At 46.6% G+C, this 10158-nt stretch overlaps 2 protein-coding genes across 2 annotated transcripts; one reads left to right on the top strand and one right to left on the bottom strand.

Annotated features, from left to right (window-relative positions):
* Positions 1–12: 12 nt before the first annotated feature.
* Positions 13–3806, bottom strand: traip (TRAF-interacting protein). Its single transcript, XM_056437758.1, has 15 exons — positions 3391–3806; positions 3255–3312; positions 3067–3153; positions 2840–2879; positions 2619–2746; positions 2413–2507; positions 2035–2148; positions 1830–1917; positions 1638–1727; positions 1468–1556; positions 1219–1371; positions 1048–1093; positions 864–968; positions 723–773; positions 13–475 (listed from the first exon to the last, which is right to left on the bottom strand). The coding sequence occupies exons 1-15, from the start codon at positions 3486–3488 to the stop codon at positions 368–370; spliced, it is 1350 nt and encodes a 449-aa protein (XP_056293733.1). The 5' UTR covers positions 3489–3806; the 3' UTR covers positions 13–367.
* A 688-nt stretch (positions 3807–4494) lies between these two features.
* On the top strand, positions 4495–10152 carry mon1a (MON1 secretory trafficking family member A). The gene is made up of 6 exons (XM_056437240.1): positions 4495–4627; positions 5189–5334; positions 7240–7626; positions 7701–8466; positions 8573–8720; positions 9234–10152. Exons 2-6 carry the CDS (start codon positions 5211–5213, stop codon positions 9372–9374), a joined length of 1566 nt encoding a protein of 521 aa, XP_056293215.1. The 5' UTR covers positions 4495–4627; positions 5189–5210; the 3' UTR covers positions 9375–10152.
* Positions 10153–10158: the final 6 nt, after the last annotated feature.

Raw genomic sequence — 10158 nt, 5'->3', positions numbered from 1 at the left:
ATTGAATATATCCACGTGTTGAGTGCATTTTAAATAAGTGCGAAAAATAGTTTTTTTTCTCAGTAAACAAATCGTCTCACACACAAACACACCGGGAAAACAACAAAAGGCTCCGACGCAGTCTCCACATTCAAGTGCACACACACAAAACAATATCTACAGCAGGTTTGATGTCGTCGCCAAAAAGTTGAGGATCCGTTGTCATGCGGGGAGGTCAGTCACTGGTTTTAAAGTTTTTCGATTGGGAATCCCAGTTTGGTGCCGAGTAGCAGAACCGCTGCCCGGCTGGTTCTGTGTGCCAGAGCGGCACGAAACACGGCACATCCCACAGCATCCTGACCTCAGACTCCAGGATGAGGTCGTCCGTTTATTGGAGGAAGCTGTCCATCGTCAGGAGAGTCGCAATCTTGGGTTGGGGCCTGCTGACATTTTTCCTTTTGGCTTTCATCAACGGGCGAATCTCTGACAAGGGAGACTGGAGAGGAGCACTTGGTTAAGGAATGATGCAGCATTTGCAATAATTGTGTTTAAAACTTCAGGTTGGACCTCCACCAACTCCTGAGGTAAATATCTGTTCACGAGCTGCCGTTTGGTGCTGGGCGTGCAGTGGTTTGACCTAGTTTAGCTCAGCTAATCCAAACAAATACTCAACACAAAATCAAATTAATTGTTGAAATTGCACCATACATGCCTCATGACAGAATAAATTTAAAAAAGGATACAGGTTGGATGAATTTGGTACGTCCTCCTAAACCATCATAACCAGTTTTCACCTGAAACGAGAAACGTTTTCTTTCAACAAAGCACTAAAAAGAACAAATAACACATTATAACCGTGGACCTGGTCGTCATGGTGTACGTACAACTCCAATCTTCCTCTGAGGGTCCAACATGCTCCCGAAAGCCTTCTTCCTGAAGAGGATGGAGTTCCTCATGAAAGGATCCAGGGGTCCGTCCTCTTCTCGAGCCTCAGGTGAGAAAAAAACATGTGAGACGTGTGCCAATAATTTGAAAATGAACCTCGTCGAGTGCCGTCCACAAAGCTACCTTGCTTAAAGAGGAACTTCTCTCGCAGTGTTTGGACACAGACGACCTGAAGAATAAAGAATTGTAATTCTCGATTATACCACAACACGGATTTTAACGCACAGCTCACACAGCAGCAGCTTCCACAATCCAAACAGAACACACTCCCACGGCGAAACACATCAAACGTACGCTGGAGGATCGCGCCGCATCTTCTTGGCTTGGCACGGCTTCGGCTTCTTGGCCAAATCTGGCGTAGCGACGTCGTAGGTCATGTTGAGGTCAATGCCCTGGCTGTCTGCGGGCTGGTGGAGGCAGGGCTGCTTCAGCTCCAAAGGGGCGGGGCTAAACGGATGGATTCAGATTCTCTCATGAGTGGCTCACAGGTAGTTCATGTTTTGTTGGGAGACTTCGGTCGGGTCGCCGCCGCGCGTTACGCACCTTTCGAAGACGAGCCGGCTGAGGGCTTCGTTGGCCCGCGTCGGGGTGCTCAGCGTAGTCTGGAGAAACTCCACTTTCTTCTTAAGACTCTGTGGACAGACGTGCAGGAGTCACAGCCGCTCATCTCTCAGGTGCTGATAATAAATGCATATCTGGTGGATTTGCCTTACGGAGATCTCCTTGTCGGCGCCGACCAAATCCTTCTGCAGCGACGCCACGTCCTCTCTGGTCCGATTCACCTCCACGGTGGCTTTGTGTAGCTAAAATGATTTGTACAAACATTTTTAAAGACTTTGATTTAGAGAGTTTCCACATTCAAGAACGGCTTCCTGTGCGGTGACTTTTATGAAAATGAATGTTACCTTGTTGTTTGAGGTGAGCACTTCTCTCTTCAGCTTCTCACTCAGGTCATTTATAGACTTCAGGCTTCCTTTAAGATTATCGTACTCTCTTGGAAAGGAAAGGAAAGGGGGGTGCGGGGTGGAGATAAATGCACGGTGAGCGTAGTCTGAACCTCTGGACGATGTAGCGTCCGTCACACTGAGCGGCCGCTCTTGGGCTCCTTACTTTTTGAGCGAGATGCAGTAGATGGAGAGCTGCTCCACTGCCGCCTGGCTGACACCCATATCCATGATCATGGACTCCACCTCTGCTCTCTGGCCCTGCAACAACACATCCAGGCTGGAGGGGGGGGGGGGGAAACCAGCTGTATTAGTGCACAGTGACAGTCTCACCAACGAATTCTCCCTTGCTTATATATACAAAATTATAATCTCTCTATCTCTTTTTTTTATTATCAAATATTTATCATTTCTAATATGATATGGAAATATTCAAGAGTATCAACATGTTTTTCCTCTGTGCAAAAGAGCTAATCTTGTGGATCATATAGTGTGACCCAACCGTAAAGCCTAAATAGTACAGTATTTGTACGAGTGCAGATACCTCTCAAAGGTCTTCATCCTGGTCCTCAGTCTCCGGGCTTCCTCCTTGGCCGCCTGGGTCTCATTCTGTTGCGTCTCAAGGTACGTCATCTGTTTCTGTCGAAAACAATCAAAACAGATGAACAAACAAAATGTGCAGAGACAATACGATCCAGTATTAAAAACCCCAAAAAAATGGGTTAAAACAATAGAGGACAGGTGGCTTACTCGGAGGGTAGAACAGAGCATCTCCTTTTCCATGATGTCCTTCCGCACACCGTCCAGGTCTCTCTTCTGCTTGTCCACAACGTCTTTCAATTTGTCCACCGTCGTCTGCTTGTCCCGCCACTCTCGCTCTACGAATTAAAAAGATCAGATAGGACGATGGATCACTTTCCATTTGACGCTTTCAACGACGGAGCGTCACAACAGACGGGGAGGCTTCTCACCTTTGGAGCTTAAGAGCGCCTTCATTCGATCAAGTTCATTCTAAGTTCGGGGGGAAACACACAAGCACAAAAAAACACACAACACTTTAAATTAAAATCGCAAATGATGCCATGACAAGAAGGACCATCAAGTACAATATATTAATGCATCCTGTCAAGCAATTTATCAGCAAATAAAATAAATAAAACCTCACTCATTAACACAACAGATGCTCCAAGTTTGGTACCTGCAAGATTTCAGGGTCCTTGGTGGCCCCCTCCTCTTCTCCACCAATGTCAAAGTACAGCTTGTTGATAATGTGTTTGGTGCTGACCTAAACACATGGACGGGGGGGGACAACAACAACAACAACGGTATTTAAGTACGTCCTTAATCTGCTTGGTAAATTAAAGTGCATTCTGCAAAGTACTGTACCTGCTTTCTACATTGTGGGCAGGTTTTTGTCGGGGCCGTCTGGAACCACTGGAGAAGACTGAGAGGAGAGGGAACAATTAAGGTCATTTTTAAAGACGTCAGAAAGGGAAGATGTTGAATGTATCTGTCAGATTACCATTCATAGTGGAAAGTGTGTCCGCAGTGGATGGCAGCGACATCTCTGTAGTGATCGAAGAAATCGGAGCAAATTGTGCAATATGCTCGGATTGGCATCTTGTCGTTTCAAAAACAGCGCACCAAAAACCGTATTACTTGACGCACAAACAGGATATTCCGCTAGACTCTGCGCATAACTGCGTGTGCGGAAATGGTGAAAGCTGCGTTGAAAGCTGCTGTCAGCTAACGCTGGCTAGCTTTGGTAAACGCTGGCTGCCTTGTCTTCAAACCTACACAAAGAACACGTCACGTTAATACACAGTCTTTCTTCTGGACTCGCGCATCCCTAATGCTGCGCAGAATATGATACTTCAGTCGAGCTGAACTATATCAGACTGAACTCTTAGCTAGCGAGCTAGCTAAGCTAACACAACACAAACACACTGTCCGTTTGCCCGCTGTACGTTTAAACCTAAGCCCCGCCCCTTTACGCTGCATTCAGGTGTTACTCGTATTCTCGTTTTTAATGTATTTATTATTCAATTTAACAAGTCTAAAACCATTTTATTGTATTCAAGAATCCTCTTATGATGTAGTTCAACACACTTAAGTGTGAGTAGAGATTATGTTTCGATCTAATGAGAAGCGAAGCTAAACTGTATCATAATTAATCATACACTAATCATAATTTATTTCCTATAAATTATTTGCCTGTTCTATTAAAGGAGCACATGAAAACATGTGTAAACATGTGAAGAAAGAAAATCACCTTTACTGATAACGTGTTAAACCAAGGGTCTATTTTCCTACTTCGAGCATCTTGAAATTAGCACGCATTGTTTCCCGATGTCCTACGTGCCTTAAATGCACCATCAAGATCACATATTAAACTCTGCTAACCATAACTTTAAATAACAAAAACTAAAAAATATAATATGCAACATTGAGAAACTAGACTGATACATACAAACATTTTTAAATAAATAAGTTTAGTGGTTTTCGACTCCAATGGGGCTGTTTACTGCCCCGACTGAGGATATGTAGTTCTCTGGACTACAACTTCATATCCCACAATTCCTACTTCCGTAACCGACTGTTCGTGGTGAGCGGTGCACGGTGCACGGTGACGAGCAAGAAGAAGTAGCGTTACTTCTTTTCCCCGGTCGTGTCTCTGCTTGTTAGCTGGAGAAAGTTGCAGCTTGACAAGCGAACGGCGGAGCAGAACAACCAAATGCGGACAACTCCGGAAATGAAAGGTAACAATTTGGAAGAAATGAAACGAGTCACGAGTGCACTTTGTCAGAAAGAAAAAAACTGTAGTGAAACCAAAACCCGCAGATCCTGTGGACTATCTGCTAAAGTCACCCATCAAAGTAGCCGCAGAAGTTCCCCATTAGCATCACGCCGCCTCTCTGAAGGGCGTGAACAACAAGTTATAACGAGTTATTGTCAACGACAAGGAGAAATGTTCAACTGTCTTCTGTTTACACTTCCTGCTGAGCATCACGACAGTTGTTGCTTGTAACGTCAGCGACGAGAGTGAAAGTCGACTGATTAATAATATTTAAAAAAAGGTTAAAGTCACACCACAACATGTGAATGGCTCGCGCACTGGTGGCCACGTCATGACAATAGCACATCGCAATCAGCTCGGTGTTCAATCTATAGTTCACAAGTCTTGCTGACCTTTGATCCCGTGACCCTCGCCTGTCTCTCTATCTGTCTGTCTCTCTCTCTCTCTCTCTCTCTCTCTCTCTCTGTAACTCTCTCGCTGTCTCTCTCTCTCTCTCTGCAACTCTCTCTCTCTCTCCTACCAGGCGTGTGTCATAAGTAGCAGTGATGGATGGAGAAGCCCAGAGGGCCACTGCGTCGTGGGAGAATGCCACTCTGGCTCCGGTGGAGCGCCTCCGCTTCGAGAGGGCGGAGAGCCCCACACCAGGTCTGGTGGAGGGAACGGAACCAGGTGAGGCTGAGCCCGGTTCTACTCTCTCGACTGTGACATGTTTCGTTTAAATCCCAGCTGTTAGCCACGATCAATGGGATTGTTTTCCTTTTCTTTCTGACATTTGTCTAATTGAAGCACTGTGGGTTTCTCTGGACGTCCCTGGACCTCTTGGATAAGCGGGTGAATGAATTTGTATGGATCCAAAAATTAGTTTTTCCATTTCCTGGCACCTTTCCGTAATGGGATTTTATATATATATATATATATATATAATAATAAAAAAAATATATATATATTTAAACACACAGCATGTGTAGAGTATGCAAGGAGAACGTTTACATTACATTAGTGTGCGCTGTACAAAGAAACCGTTTCAAGTTGGGCTGGTTCAAAGATAAGTAGAGATCCGCTTTCTTGAATTAAGTAATAACTCTGATGCAAAGTGTCGTTCATAATCATTTCCTCGTTGGCATCCACATGCACGCACACAGAATGAGAATGCACATCCTGTTTTTCAAACATTTCTTTTACCATGTGATCACAATGATCTGTCTTTTGCAGTGTGCCCGCTTGTCTGCTCGGGAACGCTCTTGTGATAAGCATCTCGAGTAATAAACTGACAGTTTATTTTTGGGCTCTGTGAGACTAGATTGTAGTAATAGTAATAATCAAGATAATATTATGTGAAAAAAAAAAGTTCTCATTTGAGCTATAATAATAAAGTAATCTCTGGACTTATGTCTCTAAAAAGAAAATAAATGGTTGTGGTGAAGGAAACAAGTGTCACGGTGAAATCATGTCCGCAGCAGCACGGATGCGTCACATCCAGCTTGAACAAAGTCAAATCTGACGACTGATCTTTTTTCTTCCTTCCTGTATTTGCTCTTCTCGTCTAGTCGGGACATAAACATGACATTTTTGTTGTGGTATCTCGCTGACTCATCATGGGACTTGTGGTATCCTCTATTCCCGATTCTTCTACTTCTTTTTCTCTAGGTTAGATTGCTGGGACCAGAGTTTATGAATATTCGGTCCTACCGTGGAAGACGGACCCAAACTAAACATCTGTTATTGAGATCTTTTCTGGTATCTGGATGTCAGTTCAGCTTTTTCCACTTATTTTTTTTGACACAGCATCGTCTTCCTTTGTATCATTTGGCAGCTTTTCCCACAGTAAAGCTTTAGGAAGCCGCTGTGACCGCCAGGATGTGGGAGAGTTCTCCTGACAACGAGACCGGCTGTTTGGAGAACACACGCGTATAAAACTCACCTTTTAGTGCGAAGACGCCCACACGCGGATACTAGAGATTTATTCTTGGTTGGAAGTGTTACAATATTTTCTACTGTCACAAGAGAAAGAGACTAAGAAGTTGATTTTGGCAAATGTATGTCTGGTTCCCCTCTTTTGAAGAGCAGCCCCTTCCCTGAGCTTTTTCTATGGGAACCAGTCTCATCCACCGGTCGCAGTGGAGAGGACAGTCCAGCAAAACAACAACAAAGGCGGCCTCCGAAAGGGCTTTATGGTTCTATAGGTCCTCACTTATCGGGGTTTGTATGGTCATGAAAAACCTGGAAAAGTCATGGAATTTTTAAATGGTTATTTCCTTAAAAACATGTAATTTCCAAAAGTTTTGGAAAAGTCATGGAAATTTGTTATATTCATATTTTCATTTAAGCAGTTTGATTAAAAGAATAAACATGTATATAAATATTTATTCTTTTCATCAAACTAATGTCATTTTTATGTCTCTTTTAAGGTCTATACTCGTGTATACACCGAGATTTCACAATGTTTGGTCATGGAAATTTGGTTTAAAATCCTGGAAAAGTCCCGGAAATCCATTGGTCAACATGTGTATGAACCCTGTTTATGTATTCCTTTCCCAACCTACTGACAAATTATGTTTTCCTACATAAACACAGGCGCCGGCCAGCAGAGTGCCATGTTCGTCCACGCGCAGTCTTTCGAGGATCTGCTGACCGCCGAGGAAGAGGATCGGAGCGGGGAGGACGAACTGGACGCGTCGGGCGCCGGCGCCGAGGAGCTCGCGGTGCCGGCGGCGGAGAACGGCGTGGCGGAGCAGCAAAACGCCGATGTCGCATCGCCGCAGAGTCGGACCAGAGAGGAGGACGTGTGCAGCGAGGCGTGGAGGAGCCACAGGAAACACGTGTTTGTGCTGAGCGAGGCGGGAAAGCCGATCTACAGCCGCTACGGCACGGAGGAGGCCCTGTCCAGCACCATGGGGGTGATGATGGCCCTCGTCTCCGTCGTCGAGTCGGAGAAGAACATCATCCGTTCCATCCATGCAGGTCAGCATCCGCTCAGCCAAAAGTGCACGTGTCAAAAGTGCCACGTCCTGAACTGTGTTCTAACCCCGTGTCAGACGGCTGTAAGGTGGTCTTCCTCACCAAGAGCCCCTTGGTCCTGGTGGGCGTGTCTCGGACCTCTCAGACGGACAAGGAGCTGCTGCGGGAGCTGCAGTACATCTACTACCAGATCGTCAGCCTGCTGACGCTCACGCAGCTCGACCACGTCTTCCGGCACAAGCAGAACTTCGACCTGCGCCGCCTGCTGGCCGGCTCCGAGTACCTCACCGACAGCCTGCTGCACCGGCTGGACCGAGACCCGGGCCTGCTGCTCAGCGCCGTCACCTGCCTGCCCCTGGCCGGCTCCGCCAGGGACGCGGTGTCGTCGGGCCTGCAGGCCGCCAAATCCGAGAGCCTGGTGTTCTCCATCCTGCTGGCGGGCGACCGCCTGGTGACCCTGGTGAGGAAGAAGGACCAGGTCCTGCACCACATCGACTTGCACCTGGTCTTCAACCTCGTGGGCTCCTCCTCGTGCTTCCGAGACGGCGAAGGCTGGTCGCCCATCTGCCTGCCGAAGTTCAACATGGCGGGATTCTTCCACGCTCACATCTCTTACCTGGAGCCCGCCTCCGAGCTCTGCCTCATCCTGGTCTCCACCGACCGGGAGGACTTTTTTAACATGTCCGACTGCAAGCGGCGGTTCCTGGAGAGGCTGAGCAAGCGCAGCGCCTACCAGGCCCTGAAGGACGCCCTGAAGTGCCCCGGCTATTCTGTGGAGCAGGTCGGCATCCCGGAGCTCAGGCACTTCCTGTACAAATCAAAGAGCTCGGGGCTGTACACCAGGTGGGCGGGACGTCCCAGATGCACATGTGCCTCAAACACGCTTCGCAAATAATGTGGCGGGTTTTTTGTTGTTGTTGACATGATGCTCTTATTTCTTTTCCTCCAGCCCAGAGTACCCAGAAGTGTACCAGCCCGATGCGGAGCAGGAGAGGCTGATGGGACTGTACCACGACCTCCACAGCAGATTGCATCATCCAACCAGACCCCTGCGCTCCTTCTACCGCTGCGGGCAAACGGAAAACATGCTGGCGTGGGTAAGCCTGGCGCTGTGAGAGGAGTTGTACGGTATTTTACTCTCTTCTAAAGGACTGAGCATGTGTATTTCGAGTTTGGCACTTTGCAAGTAAGTAGAGTATTTTGTGTTTTTTTTTAAGAAGGTGATCATTTATACTTTTGGCTCTTTGCATTGAAAGACTTGCATTCCATCATCCATCCATCCATCCATTCATCCATCCATCAATTCTCATCTGCTTGATCCGGGGTCGGGTCGTGGGGGCAGCAGGCTGACGCTGACCCCACACTTCCCTTTCACGCGCAACACTTTCCAGCTCACTTTGGGGGATCCCGAGGCGTTCCCAGGCCAGCTGGGAGTTATAATCCCTCCTGGGTCTTCACCCGGAGTCTCCTCCCAGTTAGATGTGCCTGGAAAACCTCGAATGGGAGGCGGCGTCAGGGAGGCATTCCAAAACGTCTCAATAGTAAAACAAATAATAATACTGTAATACGCATTTAGAATAGCTGCTGTGCCTCCTCCTCCTCTCCTGCAGGTGACACGTGGCTTCGAGCTGTACCTCTGCTTCAGTCCGCTGGGGACCAAGGCCATGGCCGTCTCGGCCGTCACCAAGCTGCTGAAGTGGATCCGGAAGGAGGAGGATCGCCTCTTCATCCTGAATCCTCTCACGTACTGAGCCCCCAAAGAGCATCGCCCTCCTGAACGCCGACGGCCGCGCAGTAGTGTAGTTTTCTTGCTTCGGGTTCCTCTGGTCTCATTCAGGGTTTTGTGATTAATTAGATTGCGCAATATGCTACATTTTTTATCAGGCCTGCTTTTTATGATTTCAAATTTGAATAACAGAGTTGACTATAACACAACAACAACAACATGATCGGAGGTGTTGATGTGCTCTTGGCGTTGTTTCATGAATCTCTGTTTTACTGTAACGGACCTCTTATGCCTCTAAGACTGAAAGACGCTGTCGCTGTTTTATTAAATGTTTTCTCCTCGGGTCTTAAAAAAAGCAGGAATCCAATTTGAATTAAAAAAATAACTGGAATTTGTCCGAGAAGCTGCAGTACAATGTATCCTCTTGTTATAACACATGGCGTTAAAATATGGGTTCTTCACATTCCTGTTGTGTCGTGTTCAATAACTGGAATTGTCATTTTTTACCTCTATGCGGGAAAAATGTGTTCAACCTGATTACTGCTGCCATTTGTTGCATCAATGTTCGGGAGTCTTAATTTAACTTGTAATATCAATATATGTGTATTAACTAAGTATTGTGTCACTGTATTTCAAGGTTTGCTTTGCATAAGGAAAACATTCCCACATCTGCCTCCACTAATCATGCCTTAACTAATGCTCATTGTTCAAAGCCAAAATGGGGTTGTGGCAGTGCGGGTTAATGGCTGCATTAGACCTCCAGAATTAGACGTCAATAAATCGCTGGTCAAAAACAAATCTGATCATGT

This window comes from Pseudoliparis swirei, chromosome 18 (assembly GCF_029220125.1).
Source record: "Pseudoliparis swirei isolate HS2019 ecotype Mariana Trench chromosome 18, NWPU_hadal_v1, whole genome shotgun sequence".
NCBI classification, from domain to species: Eukaryota; Metazoa; Chordata; class Actinopteri; order Perciformes; family Liparidae; genus Pseudoliparis; species Pseudoliparis swirei.
Note: the sequence above shows the minus strand (reverse complement) of the source record. Positions and strands in the feature narration are given on the sequence as shown.